This window comes from Equus asinus, chromosome 20, assembly GCF_041296235.1.
Source record: "Equus asinus isolate D_3611 breed Donkey chromosome 20, EquAss-T2T_v2, whole genome shotgun sequence".
In the NCBI taxonomy this organism is placed as follows: domain Eukaryota; kingdom Metazoa; phylum Chordata; class Mammalia; order Perissodactyla; family Equidae; genus Equus; species Equus asinus.
In genome coordinates this window covers 24,795,340-24,818,679 of record NC_091809.1, presented here as the reverse complement: position 1 = coordinate 24,818,679, position 23,340 = coordinate 24,795,340, and the positions used below count along the sequence as shown (strand labels likewise).

The window sequence follows — 23,340 nt, the reverse complement described above, 5'->3', positions numbered from 1 at the left end:
TAAATTTGCCATACACAAAAATTTATTCCAACTGTTTAATAGTACGGAAAATAAAAACAGGCTCCTATACTTACCATCCAAAAAAAGGAGCTTTCTCTAAGAAAGGAACAATATATACAACAGATTAGGCATATCCAGAAACTGCTATATAAGGCCAGGAAGAAAATCCCAAGAAACACAAACTGTCACTTTTCGATGACCCCTTAACATAGAACAATTAAAACATTATTTAAAATTAAAGTGAAAACATTATTAACTGATTTAAGGAAAAAGCAGTAGCTAGTAATCTTATGTAGTATTGATGAAGAATGACTTACAGAATTATCTCACCTCAATATTCATTTCTGAAAGTCATTAATAGAAATCCAGAATTCAATGTTGCACTCAACAAAGAGGCTTTGCAATATATTTGCAATATATTTACAACTTTTATAACAACTTTCATGTTGAAAGTTTTCTAGAACATTATACACAAGCTAATTTCCATCAAGCTTTTTCTTATTACTTAAATTTCAATTTCTTTTTGGTGGGAGTTTCACATATAATGATGTAGGTCAATTGAAGTCTTTCCCACACTGTTTACTTTCAGGAGGTTTTTATCAAGTGACTTCTTTTATAACTTCAGAAAGAACTCAGATGACAAAAGATGACAAAAGGCTTTCAGACATTCATTACATTTATAAGTTTTCTCTTCTACATGCGTTCCCACATGTCCTCAACAGTTTGCATGAGAAACTCACTTCTATGAGTTCTTTCATGCCTTCGAAGAGAACTGGGAAAATCAAATGCTTTACTGCATTTTTCACATTGATAAGGTTTCTCTCCAGTATGAGTTCTTTCATGTTTTTGAAGAGAACTGATATAACTGAAGGCTTTATTGCATTGTTTACATTCATATGGTTTCTCTCCAGTGTGACTCCTTTCATGTCTTTGAAGTAAACTGGGAGAAATGAATGCTTTCTCACATTCCTTACATTTATATGGTCCATCTCTAGTGTGAAAGATCATGTGTGACTGAAGGTTTGAGAGAGCTCTAAAGGCTTTCCCACATTGCTTACATTCATAGGGTTTCTCTCCAGTATGAGTTCTTTCATGGACTCGAAGAGAACAAGGATAACTGAAGGCCTTACTGCACTTTTTACATTCATAGGGTTTCTCTTCAGTGTGTCGCCTTTCATGTCTCTGAAGTGAACTGGGAGAAATGAATGCTTTCTCACATTCTTTACATTTATAAGGTCCATCTCCAGTGTGAAGCATCACATGTGATCGAAGACTTGAGGGAGCTCTAAAGGCTTTCCCACACTGCTTACATTCATAGGGCTTCTCTCCTGTATGAGTTCTTTCATGGACTCGAAGAGAACCGGGGCAAGTGAATACTTTATTGCATTTTTTACATTCATAGGATTTCTCTCTCGTGTGATTTCTTTCATGTATTTGGAAAAGTTTAAGAGAAATAAAAGCCTTACCACATTCTTTACATACATAGGGTGTCCCTCCAGTGTGAGTTTTTTTGTGTTTTTTTAAGTAAGCATGCAAACTGAAGGCTTTCCCACATTCTTTACATTCATAGGGTTTCTCTCCAGTGTGACTCCTTTCATGTCTTTGAAACAAACTGGGATAAATGAATACTTTCCCACATTCCTTACATTTATAAGGTCCATCTCCAGTGTGAGTGATCATGTGTACTCGAAGGTTTGTGAGAGCAATAAAAGCTTTCCCACATTCCTTACATTGATACGGTTTCTCTCCAGTGTGACGTCTTTCATGTATTTCAAGAATTCTGGGAAGACTAAATGCTTTCCTACAATGTTTACATTCATAGGGTTTCTCCCCAGTGTGTCTCCTTTCATGTATTTGAAGTAAACTGGGAGAAAGGAACGCCTTCTCACATGCCTTACATTTATACGGTCCATCTCCAGTGTGAAAGATCATGTGTGACTGAAGGCTTGCCAGAGCTCTAAAAGCTTTCCCGCATTCCTTACATTCATAGGGTTTCTCTCCTGTATGAATTCTTTCATGGACTCGAAGAGAACTGGAAGAAGTGAATGCTTTACTGCATTTTTGACATTTATAAGCTTTCTCTCTAGTACAGGTTCTTTTATATATTTTAAGAGAACTGGGAAAAGGGAGGGCTTTCTCACATTCCTTACATACATATGGCTTCCCTGCATAATTTTGATAATCATATTGTTTGTGTTCAGTGTGACATCTAACTTGCCTTTTAATGGATGAATGATGCCTGAAGACTTTTCCACATGCACTACATTCACATGGTTCTCCTCTTGCAGTTTTCTTGTTCACACTGAGATTTGGAATAAGGGTGACATTTTCTCCACACTGACTACCCTCTTCACTTTCACAGAGTCTCTTACCCATAGGACTTCTGTAAAAAATCACAAGTACATTATTAATGATTTATTAATGATTTTGTATTTGTTATATTTGTTAAAATTTATAGGAAAAGTTTAGGTTTTCTGCCTTGTCTGAATTCTCAGAAACTGAATATACTAAATGCTCTGGGAGAGAACTTCAGCCTTGCTGTTATCCAAACAGTGATATTCATATATAGGGTTTATTAATACCTTTTCCAAGTGAACTATTTTGCAAAAGCTGACATCTACCTCACTTTAAAAAAGTATACTTGGTGAAAATTTTGTAAGAAAAGCTAAATTTGAAGCAATTGTTCTTTCTTTTGTTTGCTTCTTTTGAAAATTTCATAATATACCATGATTGTCACGTGAGATCCTGCTTTTATTGTTGAGTGTGACTCACCTTTGCTTTCTCCCCTGGTTTTTGTGCTCATCTTCAATGTCATGATCTTCCCATGTTTTTCCTGAAATGCAGACCCAGAAAGTTGATTCCAAAGTATCAGAAATTCTAGAAACATTTTTAGATTCTAAGACCATGATGAGCTATGACAATTCCTAGTTTGTTTACCAACATCTTCCATTTCCATATGCTCCATCTTGGAACAACATTGATGAGCAGGAAACACTTTTCTCTAATTGATGCAATGAAGGAAGGTCCTCATTCTTACCTACTGAGGCCAGGTTCCTGAAAATTTCCAACATCACATCTCTGTAGAGTTTCTTCTGTGAAGGATCCAGTAAAGCCCACTCCTCTGGGGTGAAATTCACAGCCACATCCTCAATGGCCACTGAGTCCTAAAACATCACAAATATGTTTATAGTAGGAAACATAAGACCGATAGCCCTGGACATCCATCCTCCATTTCTAGGAAGGTTACATATGATTCTGTCATCTCCAAACATTTACTCTGATGTGATCATAAAAAACTCACTGTTTTGAGGCTGGCCTAGTGGCATAGTGGGTAAGTTCATGCAGTCTGCTTCAGTGGCCCAGAGTGTGTGGGTTCGGATCCTGGGAGCAGACCTACACAACACCTGACAAGCAATGCTGTGACAGCATACCACATAAAAAATAGAGGAAGACTGGCATGGGTGTTAGCTCAGGGCCAATCTTCCTCACCAAAAAAATTAATAATAATAATAATAATAATACTAAAAAAAGAAAAAAACCTCACTGTTTTTATGTACACATTACCTCATCAATTGAACAGCATCATGAACTCATGAGAATGATTTACACATTTCTGCTGTGATCACATTTCAGCAAATTTCTCCGTAATGGCATGATCCAGAGCATGTTTTGGAATGACAGAAATGCTATACAATGAAACAAATATCATTACCAGACAAAAAGAATGAACACACAATATCATCAAGCCTAGGCCAACCCTCTATTACAGAAGGCTTAAAATATACATAATGGGAATACTTGAAGGAAAAGACAGAAAGAAAGAAACAGAAGAAACAAGTGAAGCAATAACCAGCAAAATATTCTAAAATTAATGGGAGCCAGCAAGCTGTACATCTAGAGTTCTCAGAGAAAACTCAACATGATAAACTCCAACAGTGCATACCCCAGATTATCACACTCACATTACAGAAAAATCAAGACAGAGAAAATATATAAAAATGCCAGAGAAGAAACACACCTGAGGTATAAAGAAATAAAGATGTGAATTAAATTGGACTGATTTTCAAGAACCATGCAGCAAGAACGGACTAGAGTGAAATATTTAAAGTGTTGAAAATTAAAACAAACCCCTCTCCAATAATTCTCTGTACAGCAAAATTATCTTTCAAAACTAAAGGAAAACAACGACTGAGACAAAAGTTGAGGAAATCTGTCATGAGTGCACCTACTTTGAATGAACTGCTCAAAAATGTATCAGGAAGAATGTAAATGATAAAGAGGATTAGAAAAGAAAAAATGAAGGTAAAGTAAATTTTACACTTCCCATAATCAACATAACACGTTTACAATAATATTAGCAACAATGTCTTTGGTAATGAAAACCTTACGGACAAGTGATATAAATGACAGCCACGTGACAAGGCACAGGGAGGGGAAACTGGGAATACTGTGTTAAGTGGCACTTGCACACAGTGAAGTGGTACAGTGTTATGTGTCAGAGGAGGTGGGTTAGTTGTAAATGTATGCTGAAAATTCCACCACAACCAGTAAAAGTGTTTTTAAAAATGTGTAATTGATAGGCTAAGAGAGGAGAAAAAAAGAATCAGATAAAAAGTTCAATTTTAGCCAGAGAAGGTGGAAAAAAGTGGAAGACAAAAAGAAACAAACAAGGGCAAGATATAAAAAACAGTAAAACAAGTGGTAAATATTAATGCAGCTTTATCAATAACCACTTTAATCAAGGGTCTCAATACAATTGAAAGATACAGTAATATCAGATTTTTACAAAACAAACTTTGTTACATACTGTCTAAAAGAATCCCACTTTCAATATAAAGAAATGGACAGATAAAGGGTAAACGGATGGAGAAAAACAGACCATGCCAACACTAATCAAAAGAGAGCTGCCATAGGTATATGAATTATAGACCATGCAGATTCCAAACCAAGGAAAATTCAGAGATAGAGAAGGGCATTGGAGCTTGATAATGGGGTCTATCCTTCCAGAAAGTACAGCAATCCTTCATGTGTATACGTGTAACAACAAATGGGCAAAATGTATGAGGTAAGAACTGATAGAATGAGAGGAGAAATAGATGAATCCAGTAAAACAGCTGTAGAATTCAACACCCCCTTATCACAAAGTGTGAATTCCATTAGGCAGGCACTGAGGAAGGACAGAGGTGAACTGAACAGCATCATAAAACAACTGGATTCACTGTTATCTATAGAATACTTCATACAACAACAGCAGAAAATACATTCTTCTCAAGTTCACATGGAACTTTCACCAAAACAAACCACGTTCTAGGACACAGAGCAGCACACTTTAACAAATTTCAAAGAAGAGAAATCATAAAAAGATGCTCTTGCACCACCTAGGCATTCATCCAGAAGACAATAAGAGCAAGAGAGTGGGAAACCCCAAATATGTGGAGAGCCAACAACACACTACTAAATAATACATAGGATCAAACAAGAAGTCCTGGGCTGGCCCAATGGCATAGTGCCTAAGTTTGTGTGTTCCATTTCAGTGGCCTGGGGTTCACAGGTTCAGATCTGGGTGCAGACCTAGCATTGCTTGTCAAGCCATGCTGTGGCAGCATCCCACAGAAAGTAAAGGAAGACTGTCACAGATGCTACCTCAGCAACAATCTTCCTCAAGCAAAAAGAAGATTGGCAACAGATGTTAGCTCAGGGCCAATCTTCCTCACACACACACAAAGAAGTCTCAAGAAAAATGAGAAAATAGTGTGAACCAAATGAAACAAAACACAATATACCAAAGGTTCTTGGAGGCAGCTAAATCAGTGCCAAGAGGGAAATTTATGCCATTGAACAAATACACTGGAAAAAACAAATACCTATAATCAATGATGTAAGCATCTACCTTAGGAAACAATAAAAAGAACAAATTAAACCCAAAGTAAGCACAATCAAAGAAATCACAAAACTTAGACAATACATCAATTCATTATGGGAAATTAATGGGTAAAAATTCAAGCAAAAAATGCTAGTTGCTTGACAAGACTGATAAACATCTGGTTAAGGTAACAAAGACAAGAGGAAAGACAGAAATTACTAATATCAGAAAGGAAAGGAGGGGGAAATTAAAATAAAAAAGGCTTTTTATAAAATCCAACATCCAGGGGCCAGCCCAGTGGTGCAGTGGTTAAGTTCACACATTCAGCTTTGGCGGCCCGGGGTTCACCAGTTTGGATCCTGGGTGAGGACCTACACACCACTTGTCAAGCCATGCTGTGGTAGGCATCCCACATATAAAGTAGAGGAAGATGGGCACGGATGTTAGCTCAGGGTGAGTCTTCCTCAGCAAAGAGGAGGAAGATTGGTGGCAGATGATAACTCAGGGGTAATCTTTCTCAAAAAAGCCACAAACATCCAACATCCATTTACAACAAACTAGTAATAGAGGGGAACTCCCACTTCTTGAAAAGGTACATTTTTATGAATCCTGTACCTAAGTTTATAACATATATTCCATATGGCATGTTTGTCTGTGTGAAATATCTGAAAGAATTCACAATAGAAATAACTTCTGGAATTAATAAGAGACTACGGGAAGGTTGAAGGATATGTGAGTCAATGCTTTCCTTATAGACCCACACAAATTCAGTGAAATGATCTTTGACAAAGAAGGAAAAGACAATGCAAATGAAAAGGAAAGTCTTTTAAACAAATAGGAGTGAAATATTGGATATCCCCGTGCAAACACACATGTGTACGTGCACCCCCAGCTTTCCAGGGCTCTGCAGCTCCTCTCAGGATCAAGGCTCCTTCCATGGGGGTGTGAGCAGTAGGACACCTGCAGGGTGAGGCTCCCCAGGAAGAACAACTGGGCCTTCAAGGCCTTCCCTCTGCAGGCCTGAGGGGGCCTTAGGTTGAGTCTTTAACTGCAGGCCTCAGCTGCCCACTGCAGATGCTTTGGAACATCATTTTTATTTCAAATGAGACAAACCCAGTGTTTGAATAATACAGCAAAATCACTTAAACCCAGCCTTTCCATGGAAAATAGGGAAGAAAATTGCAAGGCACTTCTTTTTTAAAAAAGATTTTATTTTTTATTTTTCTTTTTTCTCCCCAAAGTCCCCCGGTACATAGCTGTATATTTTAGCTGTGGGTCCTTCTAGTTTTGGCACGTGGGACGCTGCCTCAGCATGTCTTGATGAGTGGTGCCATGTCCGTGCCAAGGATTCGAACCCACGAAACCCGGGGCTGCCGAAGCAGAGAGCGCAAACTTAACCACTTGGCCACCAGGCTGGCCCCTACAAGGCACTTTTAATAACTCAACTAGAAAATCCCAAATGGCTATTCCCTTCAGAAAAAAAAAAGTCAGTTATTTCCATGGCAAGAAATCACACTTGACCACTTGTGTTCAGCACGTCTAAGACCTGGAATTTCATTTGAAAACATCCAAATGTAAAGAACAGAACTCAAAAACTTACTACACATGTTCTGTGAAAGAAAGTGTAAAGTAAGTATTCTTAATAAATGGAATGCAATACAGGAATATTTTGTTTTTTCTGAAATTCACCTTTTTGTTTCCTCTTTTAAATTATTTTATATTGTCTTCCAAGCTGTATGCATTAAATATACTTACCCTATTGAAAAATGGAGACTTAAATAAGTGAATAAACCTTTTGTTATGTCACAAATCTAGGGAGGGGCTATGTCAACAGGATGGATCACCCAGGAAAGTTTCTGGAGAGGAAGCTCCAACTAAAGGACTTCCCATAGGATGTCTGGGCCCAGAAAGATCCTGGGGGAGACGCACAGGCATTTCATGCAACATAGTTCCAGGTGGTTATTCTCTGTTTCCTCTCATGAAAAATATCCACAGACAAATATAATCTTTAAAAAGATCAATCCATGGCTCTGGGGGATAATGATAAAGGGAAAATAGTGCATCTGTTTGATGCACCACGGAGGACGAATAGTTGATAAAGATGCTGTGAATCACAGAGGGACAGGTGGCTTTGGGATTGCAAGGGGGGATCTGGAAATTCAGGGACTTACTGGCAGTCCTAGGAAGAGCTGGGCTGGGGGACAGGGTCGTGGATTTGAGACCCTGCTCCCCACATATTTTGAAAACTCAGGACAAAATGAGTGCCCCCTGGGGAGCCCCTTGGAGAAAAAGGAGCTACTGAAGACCCCACAAACCCAGCTGGTCCCACACAGGAACCCCAGAGACCGAGTCACAATTGTCCCTGATGACCCTCCCCGTGGTCACCACACAATCTGGGAAGATGCGCGGCAGCACGTGCAGAGCTGCCCAGAGAGGCTCTGGGAAGAAGGTGCCATGCGCAGTGACAACAGGACACCCCAGAGTCCTGGCTGCCAGCCCTGCCCCTAGACTGTAGGCCAGAGGGGACTCAGGTCTGCAGACTCCCAAGGTGACCGCGTGGAGACTGGTCCCAACCGGTCCCTCCTCCCCATCTGCTCACCCCGGGGCCAAACACTCACCATTTCCAGGTCTGCTGGGTCCCCTGAGTCCTTCCTATGACTCCCACAGCCAGTGCAGATCCCAGGGTGACGGGCTGTGGCAGAGCCACCAGGGACCCCTAACAGCAGGAGAAAATGGACCCCACACCTGGCACTTGGCTATTAATATATTTTCTCAGTTTCTGCTTTTTTTGGAAAGCATTTTATCTTTATCTTTTACCAGGCAGGTTTGGTGAATATAAGGTTGACAAGTATTTTCTCTGTACACTTGGACTATTTTGTCCCTCTGCTTTCTAACCTCCATTTTCTCTGCTCACACACCTGTTAATTTTCCTGGGGTTTCCTGTAAGACTTGGGTACTTTTTTCAATGCTGCTTTTTTACTAGTGTATACTTCCTACTTTCCTGTATCTTTGCATGTCTCATATTTTTGATGCAAACCAGATATTTTAGGCAATATACTGTAGCAACTCTGGGTACTGGTCCCCTTCTTACCAGGGCTTTTTATTGTTATTAGCTTATTTACGTTTTCAGTGACTTGAAGGATTGTTTTAGCCAAATCTGTGTCCTCAAAAGAGAGTGAAAATTCTTTTTCCTTTTTTAGTATTTTTTTTAAGGTATGTTTTTTGGTGAAGAAGATCGGCCCTGAGCTAACATCTGTGGCCAATCTTCCTCTTCTTCCTTCTTTCTCCCCAAAGCCCCAGTACATACTTGTATATCCTAGTTGTATGTCGTTCTACTTCTTCTATGTGGGATGCTGCCTCAGCATGGCCTGATGAGCAGAGCTAGGTCTGTGCCTAGGATCCAAACCAGGGAACCCTGGGCCACAGAAGTGGAACGTGTGAACTTAACCACTATACAACCAAGCTGGCCCTTGAAAATTATGATATAGCTCCAAGAATAGCTCCTAGAATCGGGCATAGCTTTGGGTACATAAACTGTCATGAGACAGGAATAATGGCAGGACTGTCCTCCTCTTTCATGGACACACCCCGTGGTTAAAGTAGATTAATTGCTGGCTGATTGCTCTACTGTTTTCACCAATGTCCTGGGGGCATAACCTGCTCTACCAAATACTGCAGTGAAATTCTGGCTCCTGTGTAGAAATACTTGAAGTCCCTGTTTGATATTTGTTCTCACCCTTGGAAGCCTCCTCATTAGTCTAATCCCCTGGTTCTTTTCAGAAAACTAGTCAGCCAACGTCCAAGCTGTATCTTCATTAAATACACAAATCTACTAACTACCTTCCACCTCATTCTCCACTTTCTGAGACTGTCCTCTGACTTGAACCTTCCATGATCTTTTGCTGGCCAAGTTAATCCCTTTAGGAAGGAAATAAGGGCTGGGTTTCATAGCTGGCTTTTCTCCACGTTCAGGTAAAATCTTTGTGCCAGGACTCTCGAAATGCTGGGGGACATCAGGAAGCCTCTCTCTGGGTGACAATCCCATTCTAGGGGCTGAGTGATCAGTGCAGTGGAGAGAGTCCTCTTGATTGTCTCATGTTACAGCCACCTCATGAGCTGGGGAAAGAGTGGTCAGTGCCCAGCATTCTCAGCACAGTATGAGCATAGCAGAGCCTCTGCACCATGAGGAGGGGCTGGGGCAAGAAGGGGTCCCCACATTTCACATGAACCAACGAGGGACTGAAATTCAGCAACAGGTAGCTGCGGGCAGGATGGGTAATGTTTTGCTTTGTTTTGTTTTGTATTTTGAAGAAGATTAGCCCTGAGCTAACTGCTACCAATCCTCCTCTTTTTGCTGAGGAAGCCTGGCCCTGAGCTAACATCCGTACCCATCTTCCTCTGCTTTATATGTGGGACGCCTACCACAGCACGGCATGCCAAGCGGTGCCATGTCCGCACCTGGGATCCGAACCAGCGAACCCCGAGTCGCCGAGAAGCGGAACATACGAACTTAACCGCTACGCCACCAGGCCGGGCCCCTGGATGGTTAATGCTGAAGTCCTGCTCCTCCTGGGAAAAAGCCCCCTTCTGGAAGCTTAGGGAGGGAGAACCTTGTCTTCTGGTTCAGGGAGCCAGCGCTATGGAGAGGAGGGCTCACTTGCTGAGCTGAGAGCAGGGAGGGAGTGGACATGGTTCAAACCCTACACACTCTCCCCTTTCTCACGGAATTTCCATTGATTTTCTTGAACAGATGTTCCTCGTTTGCTACTTGTCTTTAGGAAATTTCCAGAGGTTTCACTGGGTTATTTTAAAACAATTTCCACCAGTTTCACTGGGATGTGGATCTGTGGAGCTCCTTATATTGTTATACCCCTCTAGTGCATTCACTACACTGCCCATATCAGAAATCCTCTCCAGATTGACAGACAATGGCACTACAGACTGTAATATCACTTCTCATTGCATAGAGAAACAGAATTGAGAAAATTAATTTTTTATGGCTCGTAAAAATGTATTGTACACTTCAAAAACTTATTGTTTAGAGGATTAACAAAAACAGCTGTGGCTTCCTTTTAAAAATACATTACTTAACTGATTATAAACTATTGTTAAAATGAAAATCACAGGCCCTAAATGGGGTCACTTTGCTGGGCGCATGTCACCAAACTGGTGCTTAATACCTAGCCTGCCTGCAGCTTCCACCTTCCCCAGGGAGGCAGTCTTAACTGGTCAGTCTAGGATTCTCTGGTCAGCACCAACGAGGTAATGTGCCACATGGGCCTCTCCATCCCCCAAAGATGAGGTCATCCACCTAATAAGCCCCTTTTGTCCCCAAAGAGAGGTAACCTTTCTAAAGTAATCCTTTATTCTGTTTATAACTTCTTGTTTCCTGCCTTTAAAATGTGACAAGATGTTTGAAAGGATTTAATAACCTTATAACCAGAAACATGGCCAAATTGCAAGCTGATATTCAGAGCTTGATAGAAAAATATATATATTTTTTGCCTTCTCCTCTATTCTAAATGTACCCAGAGGGAAAGGAAAACATTCTTTGGGTGGATGAGTCACCCAAATGGGTGGACGGATGGGTGTCTCAGTCCTTTAGCACCTAGGGTACAACTCACTTCTGTGAGGAATTGGGAGTAACTGTCTTTATCTCACAAATCCTTGCTAAACTAGAAATGAAGCTCCACAGGCAGATAAATTCCTTTTATCAATCCCCAAACCTCCCCTTTTCATCCTAAAAGGCTTATAAATTATGGGCCTTAGGAGATCAAAGTCTTCCTTGGACAAATGTGCATTGCTTCCCTGTGCCTCTGAGATATAAATGTTAAAGTATGAACTTCACGGAGGTAATTCTTATCAACAGAAAAATAAAAGGAGGAAAAGTCACTTGAAACTCAGGCAAAGAAAAATCTCTTAAGTGCTTCTCACAGATATTAGTGAAAAGCTTAGCCATCTCAGTAAGTGACCTTAACTTATTCCATCTACCAGAAAAACAGCTTAGATCCAACTTCTTAACTAGCATGTCTTACATTATCATACCTGTCTATAATAAACGCCCTGGTGTACTGCGTTCTCTCAAAAACTTTAAGTGCATGTTTGCAGCTGCTAACCACCAAGCAATGATCTCTCTTGGACTGGAAATTCAAGTAATTCCAAGGGCTTCAAGAGGATTTTGCTAGGAACTGAGGACAAAGATCAAATATCTTTCTTATTATATCATAGAAGGTCAAGCCCAGGGACACAGGCTCACTAACAGATTGAGACCAAATCACTGGACTGGAGGGTGCTTCCCCTCAGCCCACACCTCCCTCTACACCAGCTGGGCTCTTGTTCAATATTAGTGAACTGCACTGAAACAACTACGTGCTTTCCAGTAACATCAAAAAGGAGACAAGGATGTCCCTTCTCACTCATCCTCGTCAACTTTGTATTGGAATTCTTAATGAAGTTAGACAGAAAAAGGAAATAAAATGTACACAGATTGGGAAGCAGGAAATAAAACTGTCCTTGTGGCATAAGACTGTCTATAGAGAAAATCTCAAAGAATCCCTAACAGCAAAGAAAACCCCTTGAACCAAGAAAAGTGCAGAGGAAGGCTGAAAGAAAAATTTGTTAACATACAACAGTTTTTTACTTCTTATAAATCCACACAAAGATGAGTTGAACTCATCTTTGACAAAGGACCAAGGGCAATTCGAGGGAAAAACACAGCCTTTTCAGCGAATAATTGTGGAAAAATTAGCCACCCACATGCCCAAAAGAAGAATCTAGACACAGACTTTACACTTTTTAGAAAAATGAACTGAAAATGAATCAGATCTTAGTATGAAATGTAAAACCAGGGCTGGCCCAGTGGTGCAGTGGTTAAGTGCGCACGTTCTGCTTCAGCGGCCCGGGGTTCGCCGATTCAGATCCCGGGTGCAGGCATGGCACCGCTTGGCAAAGCCATGCTGTGGTAGGCGTCCCACATATAAAGTAGAGGAAGATGGGCACGGATGTTAGCTCAGGGCCAGTCTTCCTCAGCACAAAGAGGAGGATTGGTAGCAGTTAGCTCAGGGCTAATCTTGCCCCCCCAAAAGAAAAGTAAAACCACAACACCCTAAAAGATAACATAGGAGAAAATCTAGGTGACTTTGGGTTTGGTGATTAATATTTAGATACAACACCAAAAGCAAGTTCTAAGATAGAAAAAAATAAGTTTGACTTCATTAAAATGAAAATCTTCTGACCAGTTAAACAGTGTCAAGTGAATAAAAACACAAGTCACAAACTGGCAGATAATCTTTGGAAGTCACTTATCTGACAAAGGACTGGTGCCCAAACATCCGAAGAACTCTTAAAACTCAACAAAAAGAAGACAAACAGCCCAGTTATAAATGAGCAAAACATCTGAACACACACTTCAACAATGATTTACACATGGTAAATAAGCACACAAAAACAGGTCCAAAATCAAACGTCACTAAGAAATTACAAATAAAAGTTGAATGAGATATCTCCACACACTTATTACAATGGCTGGAATTAAAAACACTGAGAACAAGGAACGACGATGAAGACGGACAGCACCAGGAACCCTCAGGCCTTGCTGGTGGGAATGGAAAATGGTGTGCCTACTTTTGAAGAAAGGCAGTTTCTGAAACACAGTCTACTCTTCCCGTATGATACAGCTATCAGGTTCTTTGAAGTGACCCAAATGAGTTGAAAACTGATGCTCACAAAAATCCTTACGTGGGAATGTTTATAGGAGCTTTATGCCTACCTGTCAAGACCTAGATGTAACCAAAATAATTTCAATAGATGAATGGATAAACAATCATGGGTACATCCATAGGATAAAACATTCTTCAGTGATGAACACAAATGAAGTTATCAAGTAAGAAAGACACGGAGAAATTTTAAAATCATACTGCTAATGAAAGAAGCCAACAGGACAAGGCTCCACACTGTATGATTCCAAGCATGTGACATTCTGGAAAATATAAAATATTGAAAGATCATTGGTTACCAGGTATGTGGGGGTGGGAGGGAGGAAGAATGAACAGATGGAGCACAGGAGATTTTTAGGACAGCGCAAGTGTTCCATATGATACAGAAATGATGGAGACACGTCCTGTTCCAGTGAAACCCCACAGATTGTATAAGACAAAGTCAACACTAATGTAAACTATGAACTTTCATGTGTCAAATTGGCTCATCAAATGTAACAAATATACCACAGTAATACGAGATATAAAATATAGTGTAAACTGTGTGAAGTCAGAGGGGTTATGTGGGAAATCTCTGTACTTTACGATCAAGTTTTGCGTAAACCTAAAACTGATCCTAAAAACAAGTGAAGTCAACTAGGAAAAAAAGATAAAGACAGGCACATTAATATTCACCCTTGATGACTGACTGATGACAGAAACAGACTATCTTTCATTCAACTAATTTGAATTTATTTCAATAAGCCATTATGGTGCTCTATGAGGCCTGCATCATGAGAATTGAACAAGAGAAGAAATTTCCATCGACTGCCTTGTTAAGAGGGCAGCACTGTATATTCTGAGAAGTGAAGGGGCTGCCTTCATTACTATCAGTAGTGTCCGGAACTCCCATGTGGATAAAGAGTATCCTGGTGGGGCTTTGTGTGTGGCCTTAGTATGTATAGAGACAAGTGTTATTTTGGTTTCTATTGTAGGTAACTGTGAGGCAAGAGACTCCTAGAGTTCTTCTACCACAAACGGGCAACTCTCAGGGAATCACCCATAGTCTGTAACGTCCGCAGCTGGAGCCCATTGCTGGTCAGTGCTAAGAAGACTGCTTGATGTGTGGTCAGTCTGATGACCTTCAGGTCTGGTCCTTCATCAGATTTATCCCAATGAAGACATGAAAAGCAACTCTGTCTGAGCTCCATCATATAAATGAGGTGTCCCTAAAGTCTATGAACTCCCATTGCTTTTCACTCAGGGAATCCTAAGGAGCTCTCCAGGGAGCCTCAGGGGTCTGAGAAAGGGTGACCTCCTTCAATACCATGCACCTGGTAAGGGACTGAGAAGAGGGAAGACCACCCCTTCCTGTCGGCAGGATATCCCAGAGGGCCCAGGTTTGCCTCCATCATGTCTCCAGGGGGTCTCAGTAGCCATTCTGAACTCTTGGAGAGGTGTATCCAGGTCCCAAGTCAAAACGGACTGCTGGATATTTGATCCCATGATCAGAGCCATCTACTTTCACGATAGCCTCGTAAACAGAGATAATTACGCTCTAATGGCATATAATGTCGGGCCTAGGGCAGGTTCTTGTATCAGAAGCCTATGGGCAACTTAAGGCGACCATGGGTACCCCAGGAGACATGACAGTAGGTCACTGAGGCCTCCGTAGTGAAGGAGTCTCTGAGGACACTAACAGGAGTGTTTGCAGAAGGACAGTTTGAAGAGTCTCCAGACTTTCATGGTAGGGGTGCCCATTCAAGGTGGCAAATTCACAAGTAACAGCACAAATGGGGTCAAGTAAAATTTGTAAACAAGGAACATACTGCCTCTCAAACATCAAGAGAACCTAATAGTTTTTGTGGGTGCTGAGAGGAACAACAGCTATTTCCTCATGGTGTCAAAGAAGGAGTGGGTCTCAGATTATCAAATAGTTTCCAGGAATTTAACAAAGTTGTCAGGGCTTCACATTATATGTGTGGCAATGTCTCATCCATTTTTGTGAGCTCATTTTTTCAATATTTGTATGTCCTGAATGTCCTCAGAGGAGATGTCATCAATGTGGTCTTGGAGAAACCAGGATGCAGTTCAGACCCCGCCTGCAATGACTATGGGAGGGCACAGCTGTGGAAGATGCATGCGGATAACCCAATAAAGGGGCATCATGTCCCTTCAGAGATGAAGGCCAAATGCAGCTGAGAGCCTGTGGACATATAGGCACTGGACAGAAAAGACTTAGCCAAATCTGTGAGAGCAGATATTTACCAATTGCTGATTGACTGTAGTCAGTAATTTCCACACTGTGGGGACTGGGTATAGAGGTCTGAGTGGTGCAAACACAGCTGCAAGGTTGAGATAAACCACTCTGAGGTGTCAATCATTCTTTCCAGGTTTAATAAGACAAATTGAGCTGTCAATCAAAGAAACACTTAGAAAAATCAACTCTTCACTAACTAGACTGTCTAAACAGTTTCCAATCCTTCAAGGCCGTGTGTAGTTTACATTGGGACATATAATATACCTTGATTTAGGGGGTAATGTCCCTGGGATCCCAATTTGTCAAGCCAATTTGTAAGTGGCAAAGACTTCACTTAATTTTAAATTACTGATCATTGGATCAGAGTTTCTCAGCTCACTTTGGGATATTTTAGGACAATAAGTGCTATTACCAGGGAGAATTTAGGCAAGACCATAGTTCTGATGGTTAAGGAGAAACATCTGTCCTCAACATTATATTGATTAAGGCTCCTAAGATCATCAGGGGCACCTTGCTTAAATTTAATGGGATCCCAGATATAACTCTAAAATTCCAACTAGGATCGATTAACTGCTTGAAGGTTTCTGAATTTGTACATTACATCAGAGAGCAAAATTAATTCAGAAGCTATGCAGTAGAGGCCCAGAAGACAAGCAGTGTACCTCTTATCTGTTTTGTAATGTAAATTCTTTTAGTATATTTTGGATTTCAAATTGGTTCAAACTGTGGACCTTTCTTTCAATAGTTGTCTCTTTTGTCCCCTCCCTCTTGTCCTTCCCTGTTTTGTTTTGGGTTTTTTTGGTCATCGGATATACTTTGGGGGAAAGGCATCCTATCTATCCTGGTATTTATATATGTTTTCTTCCCAGTGTCATCAACTTTAGGAGCCTCCCCCATGACTACTGGATGTTGTAGTGAGTTTAAGGTCCCTGGATTTAAGCCAGATTTGAATTAATCCCTTTGCTGTGTCATAGTGGTGCCATGCGTGTTGTCTCCTAAAACCCCAAGGGTCAGGTTCTTTCTCCAGTAGATGCAGGGAGAGCAGCAGAGGTACTTAAGGGTCCAGGTGAGCCCTCTGGCCTTAGGAGTGTGGACTCCACCTTCCATCTACTGGCTGCCCTTCTCCTTCTCTTTCTCTTTTTAAATGGCAGCTGTTTCAGGAGTGACCATTGATGGGCCCTCTTCTTGCACTGGCTGTAGTCCCCCTGTGCCACACCCATCCCTGGGGCAGCTTGGGGCCAAAGCAGCCTCTGTCACAGCTTCACTCTAACACACAGATTAATCCCAGCAGACACAAAACAGGACCTCTTTAAAGAGACCCTAAGGGGCCGGCCCCATGGCTGAGTGGTTAAGTTCGCCCGCTCCGCCACGGCGGCCCAGGGTTTCGCTGGTTCGGATTCTGGGTGCAGACATGGCACCACTCATTAGGCCACGTTGAGCTGGCACCCCACGTGTCACAACTAGAAGGACCCACAACTAAAATATACAACTATGTACTGGGGAGATTTGAGGAGAAAAAGCAGAAAGAAAAAAAAAAAAGAAAAACGAAGATTGGCAACAGTTGTTAGTTCAGGTGCCAATCTTTAAGAAAAAAAAAAAAGACCCCAATCCCATAATCCTGCTCCCAAATGCCTATAAATTCTTGAACTTCCCAACTCTGGTCAGCTGAACCTAGAACAGAGGCTTTGAGAGTCAACAATGCAACATGGGGCAGCACAGCTCACAGCCCAGCTCCCCAGCGAGCAGTAGCCCACAGCGCATGCCGCCACCAGGCAGCAGAGCAGGAGAGCAAGTCAGAGCAAGAGAAGACAGACGGGGTCACGTCTGGACATGCTGCTCAGGGTGCCAACTGTTATGGTCACCTGCAGAGGGGTGGTTCCCTTGTTGAGACTGATGCCAGGGTGGCGCGCGCGCGCACACACACACACACACACAGGGTAGGACAAGGCTTAGGGCTCACATAATAGAGGTCTGAGGGAAGGGCAGGGCCGGCCTCTCAAGCAGCTCTGACAGGCCTCAGAAAGCAAGGAATGGAGCCTGGCCTGGGGCTTCACTGGGCCTGGGGGTGGGGACGGGGCAAGAGCTCTGCACACAGGCAGGGGCTGGGGTGGGAATCTCCTGCCTGCTCTAGAGGAGAGAGCACCCAGGCTTCCTCCTCAGCTTGTCCACAAGGGGAAGAGGGTGAGTGAGGCTTAAGCTGTGAGCACTCAAACATCAAAACTGTGGATTCTGACTCGTTATTAATAGGACAAACATGAGTAAAAATATATGAATTTGCAACAGCTTGTTTTTATACAAAGAAATAATAACAGGAAGATCAAAAAATAATCAAAACTGTGTATCTGGGGATGACGTGAATAACAGCGCTGGAGGGGGGGTACCAGGATATGTTGGCCATGAGTGTTAAGTTAGACTTTGCTTTACTTATTTTTAAAAAACAGAGAAACTACATTTTGTTAACACTTATTTACTTTTTTTTTAAGATTTTATTTTTTTCCTGTTTCTCCCCAAAGCCCCCCAGTACATAATTGTATATTCTTCACTGTGGGTCCTTCTAGTTGTGGCATGTGGGATGCTGCCTCAGCGTGGTTTGATGAGCAGTGCCATGTCCGCACCCAGGATTCGAACCAACGAAACACTGGGCCGCCTGCAGCGGAGCGCGCGAACTTAACCGCTCGGCCACGGGGCCAGCCCCAAAGGAGAGCCGTTTTGTTTTTTTTGAGGAAGAGTAGTCCTGAGCTAACTACTGCCAGTCCTCCTCTTTTTGCTGAGGAAGGCTGGCCCTGAGCTAACATCACGCCCATCTTCCTCTACTTTATATGTGGGACGCCTACCACAGCATGGTGTGCCAAGCGGTGCCATGTCTGCACCCGGGATGCGAACCAGCGAACCCTGGGCCGCAGAGATGCAGAACATGTGAACTTAACCGCTGCGCCACCGGGCCAGCCCATAACACTTATTTACTTTTAACTTCTGTACATAGGACACTACTGTAGGATTTAATTCCTTTAAACACTAACAGTTAGAAAAGTGAAAACCACAAAATGAAAATTTTCAAATCCTAGTCTGTCCTTCCCTTATATCTCACACTGGGGTATTTTCAGGAGTAAGCAGTATATTTTACTGCAATAGGGGTTTGTGTTTAACCCTAAACTGTATTGGGTTTTCAAAGATTAACATAAGCTTTCAGAAGTTTTCTCACATCAATCAAAATAGAAATTCAATCAGTTTAGCCTTTTAAAATTCTATGTTCTCTAGACACAGGCACATAGAAAAAACTGATCTAGAAAAGGAAAATGTGCTGAAAAAGTTAATACATTTATCAAACATCTTAGGTTCTCTTGCCTAAAAGGAACAAAATTTGTATTTGGTGCCACAATTTTTTTTTGCTTTCCTTACATTCTATCTCTCCATCAACTCAGTTTCAGGGCCCAAGTGCTAAGGGAAACTAGACCCAAAGGGCCGCACTAGTCCATCGATAAAGGAATCCAAAGGAAAGAAACACAAACACTGGAATCAGCTCAGATGAGCAGCCTGCTTCCCACAGGACAGAAAGAAAGCCACAGTCAGAAGGTCCCGTGTTCCTGACTCTCCTGGTGGAGACAGAGCCCTGGAGGGGGTCAGTCCCTGGAGAAGGAGGGGAGGGCACCTGAGCAGCCACAGGAAGGAGCTCTGGGAGCCCCACACACCCTCCTCTCCCCAGGGAACAGTGCACATGCTCCCTCTCTCAGGCTCCATTCTCACCGTGAGGAAACTCAGCTGGATTCAGTTCAAGGTTCTGACCCAAATGGACCCCCAGATTAATGGGCCCTAATCCAGGACACAGAGCTCCTGACTCTCACAGACTTTCTCAGTGTAAACAAATTACTCTCTGAGCACACCTACACTGTGGATGCAAAACTCCAATTATGTCTAGAAACAGGCCCAAGGGAACCACATCAACAACCTCAGACAGGGCATCACTCCCCACCCCAGGAGCACGTGCACCCCCAGCTTTCCAGGGCTCTGCAGTTCCTCTCAGGATAAAGGCTTCTTCCATGGTGGTGTGAGCAGTAGGACACCTGAAGGGGGAGGCTCCTCAGAAAGGACAACTGGGCCTGCAAGGCCTTCCCTCTGCAGGCTCAAGGGGGCCTCAGCTTAGAGACACCGACCTCAGGCCTCTGCCTCCACTGGAGTTTTTTTGGACCATCATTGATACCTTAAATGACACAAATCCAGTGTTTGAACAACGCAGCTCAAACACTCACACCAATCTTTATGTGGAAATGAGGGAAGAAAATTGTATAGCATGCTGCTGGCTCAACAGGAAACCCTACAAGAATGTACTGCATTCCAGGAAATCAATGTTAATTATTTCCATAAAAAGAAATTGTTTTACAAAATATTACTCATACTTGAGCACTTCAAGTCTGCCAGTCTCAGCCCTGGAAATCCACTGGAACTCAGCCAAAACAAAAGAACAGTCCTCAGAATATTACTAACATGTTGGGGGAGAAAAAAAAATCGAATTTTTAAATCATGCAATGAACTACTGGAATGTTTTATTTTTTTTTTCTGAAATACACCCCTTTCTTTCCTGTTTGGAAAAGTTTCATATTGTCTTTCAAGCTGCATTGATTAAATAAATTTCTTTTCATTGAAAAGCTGAGACTATAAGAAAGTGAACATACCATTTAACAGAACAAACCCAAACAGGGGCAGTGCTGACAGGACAGATCACCCGGAAAAGTTTGCCAAGAGGAACCTCCAACAAAGGACTTAGGATTGAACGTCTGTGCCCAGGACACATCCTAGGAGGAGAGGCGGAAGGAGTTCATACAAGGAATTTCCGGATAGCCATTCGCTACTTTTTTCTCATGTAAAACATCCAGAAACAAGAAACAAATTCTTTTAAAAGGGCCACCCATTCACTATGGAAAAATGATAAATAAAATATTGGGCCTGTTTCTAGTTGATTACGATGCTGTGAATCAGAGCCAGGAAGTTGGCGTTTAGGAATGCGAGCAGGGATCTGGAAATTCAGAGATTTATTGTCACTCCTGGGAAGAGCTAGGGGGACAGGGTCGCGGATTTGAGACCCTGCTCCCCAAACATTCAGAAAACTCAGAAGAAAACGAGTCCCCTCCGAGGAGAAAGGAGGCCCTGGGGACCCACAGACCGCAGCCCCTCCGCGCACGGACCCCGGAGACCGAGGCCCGACTGTCCTGCGGGCCCTCCCGCGGGCCCCGCACCGTCTGGGACACGCGGGGCTGCGGACGCACAGCGGCCCAGAGACGATCCGGCCCCAGTCGCCGCGCGCAGGGAACACAGGACGCCCGGGGCCCGGCTGCCGGCCCCGCCCCCACGCTGCGGCCGGAAGGGCCTGAGGGCCGAGCGGCGCCACCGCGGACTCGGGGCCGCAGAGTCCGGAGGGGACCGCGGGAGGCCGGGCCCGCCCCGCCGCTTCCCACCAGCGCCTCGGAACCTCCGTGTCTGCGAAGCCCCGGCCAGAACGCTCACCATTGCTGAGTTTCCTGGGTCCCCCGCCGACCTTCTCACGACTCGGTACAGGTCACTCACAGCGAGACACGGTCAGCGGCAGAGCAACGTGGGGCGTGCAAAGGCAGGCGACCGGAGACCGGAAGCACTGTGGAGCTACAGGAAGTCAGGGGTTGTTGCCGTGCGTCGCCCCGCCCACTTGCCCCGAAGCCGACCCTGATTGGACGGTTCAAAAGGCCCCTCCGTCCCGAGTGACAGCGAGATGGAGATTACGTGTCTGAGCCAACCCAGAGCTAGAAATTGTCCTCTCTGGGGACTTTTCCGCTAAAATGGAATGCTACGAGGCCACTCGGGGAACTATGACCCTTCTTTGCAAACACACTTAAAATCACCTCCCCGTATGTAATAATTAATGTCTCCAGTCTGACCTTTGATCTTCCACCCAGCGCTTCCCCACATCCGCTGATATCATACTTTAAAAAAATCCTGTGGCCTCCCAAGCCCTGAGCCCTGGTGGGAAGTTGGAGCCCGCGTCCCTAGCTGGGCGCAAGGCCTTTTCTCAGTCTAATCACAAGCTATGAGATGTGTTCATTCAATTCTCAGGTATACGTTTTACACAGGAGGGAAATTTATTTTAGATCGTTTTTTGAATGTATCGTGAGAGAACTTTGAAATGGAAAAGGCTATAATATCCCTAAGGAAATTCAATTTCTATTTGGACTGATGTAACTGAAAAACAAGAAAAGGTTATGTAAATGTGGGATGTGCTGGAAAATATTCATATGAGTAAGAGATTGGGATGTAAACCTCTTTTGCATTGCAAAACAGTGTATTTACCCACTTATTTGAACAGTTGTGGGTTTTTTTGAGAAACAATACACATACAATACAATAGAGTCTTTAATGTTAACAACTCACTGGTCTTCAGTATATTTATAGTATGTGCAATCATCACTGCAGTCAATTTCAGGACATTTCCATCACCTAAAAAGAAAGCTCTATATCCTTACCTCTTGCTGCCCTATCTTCCCACCCAGCTCCCCCAAGTGCCAGCCCTAGATGAGCACTAATCTGTTTTCTGTGTCTATAAATTTCCATATTTGCTGACTTTTGTATGAATGAAATTGTATAATGTGTGGAGTTTGTGTTGACTTCATTCATTTGGTACAATTTTTTCGGGGAATTCCATGTTGTAACATGTATCCATACTTCATTTTTTTTAATTGAGATACAATTGATAAGCGACATTATATTCATTTCAGGTGTACCACAATAAGTCTAGTCAACAGCCATTACCATACAGAGTTACAATTTTTTTTCTCGTGCTGAGAACTTTTAAAATCTACTGTCTTAGCAAATTTTAAATATACAATTCAGTATTATTAACTGTAGTCACCATGCTATACATTACATCCTCATGGCTTATTTATGTGATAATATGAAATGTGTACCATTTGATTACCTTCTATATTTATTCCATCAAAGTTACATCTTATACATATTAAGTGTACAGTTCATAGTGTGAAGTACATTGACATTGTGAAACCAATCTCCAGAACACTTTTCATCCTGCAAAACTTCAACTCTTTGTGTATTAAACAACAATGCCCACTTGCCCTTGCCCTCCAGGCCCTGACAACCACTGTCCTGATGTCTCTATGAATATGACTACTCTAGATACCTCCTATCAGTGGAATCATACAGTTTTCGTCCTTTTTATGATGGCCCTGTTTCACTTAGCATGATGACCACACATTTCACCCTTGTTGTAGAATGTGTCAGAATTTCATGTCTTTTTAAAGCTGAATAATGTTCTGTTCTATGTGTATTTGTGTTTTGTTGATCCATTCGTCTCTTGATGAACACTTGGGTTGCTTCCACTTTTTCGCTACTATGAATAATGCTCCTATGAACACAGGTGTGCTGTTTCAGTCCATGTTTTGAATTCTGGGTATATACTCACAAACAGAAATGCTGGATCATATGGTAACACTTGCTGTAATATTTGAAAAAAATGCTACACTGTATTCCACAATAGCATCATG

The 23,340-nt window shown here is 42.5% G+C and overlaps 1 protein-coding gene across 1 annotated transcript; it reads right to left on the bottom strand.

The window, feature by feature from the left end:
* On the bottom strand, window positions 1-21,455 carry LOC106835990 (zinc finger protein 709-like). The gene is made up of 4 exons (XM_014848612.3): window positions 21,317-21,455; window positions 3,038-3,164; window positions 2,773-2,833; window positions 1-2,383 (listed from the first exon to the last, which is right to left on the bottom strand). The coding sequence occupies exons 1-4, from the start codon at window positions 21,317-21,319 to the stop codon at window positions 694-696; spliced, it is 1,881 nt and encodes a 626-aa protein (XP_014704098.2). The 5' UTR covers window positions 21,320-21,455; the 3' UTR covers window positions 1-693.
* Between the last annotated feature and the right edge of the window lie 1,885 nt (window positions 21,456-23,340).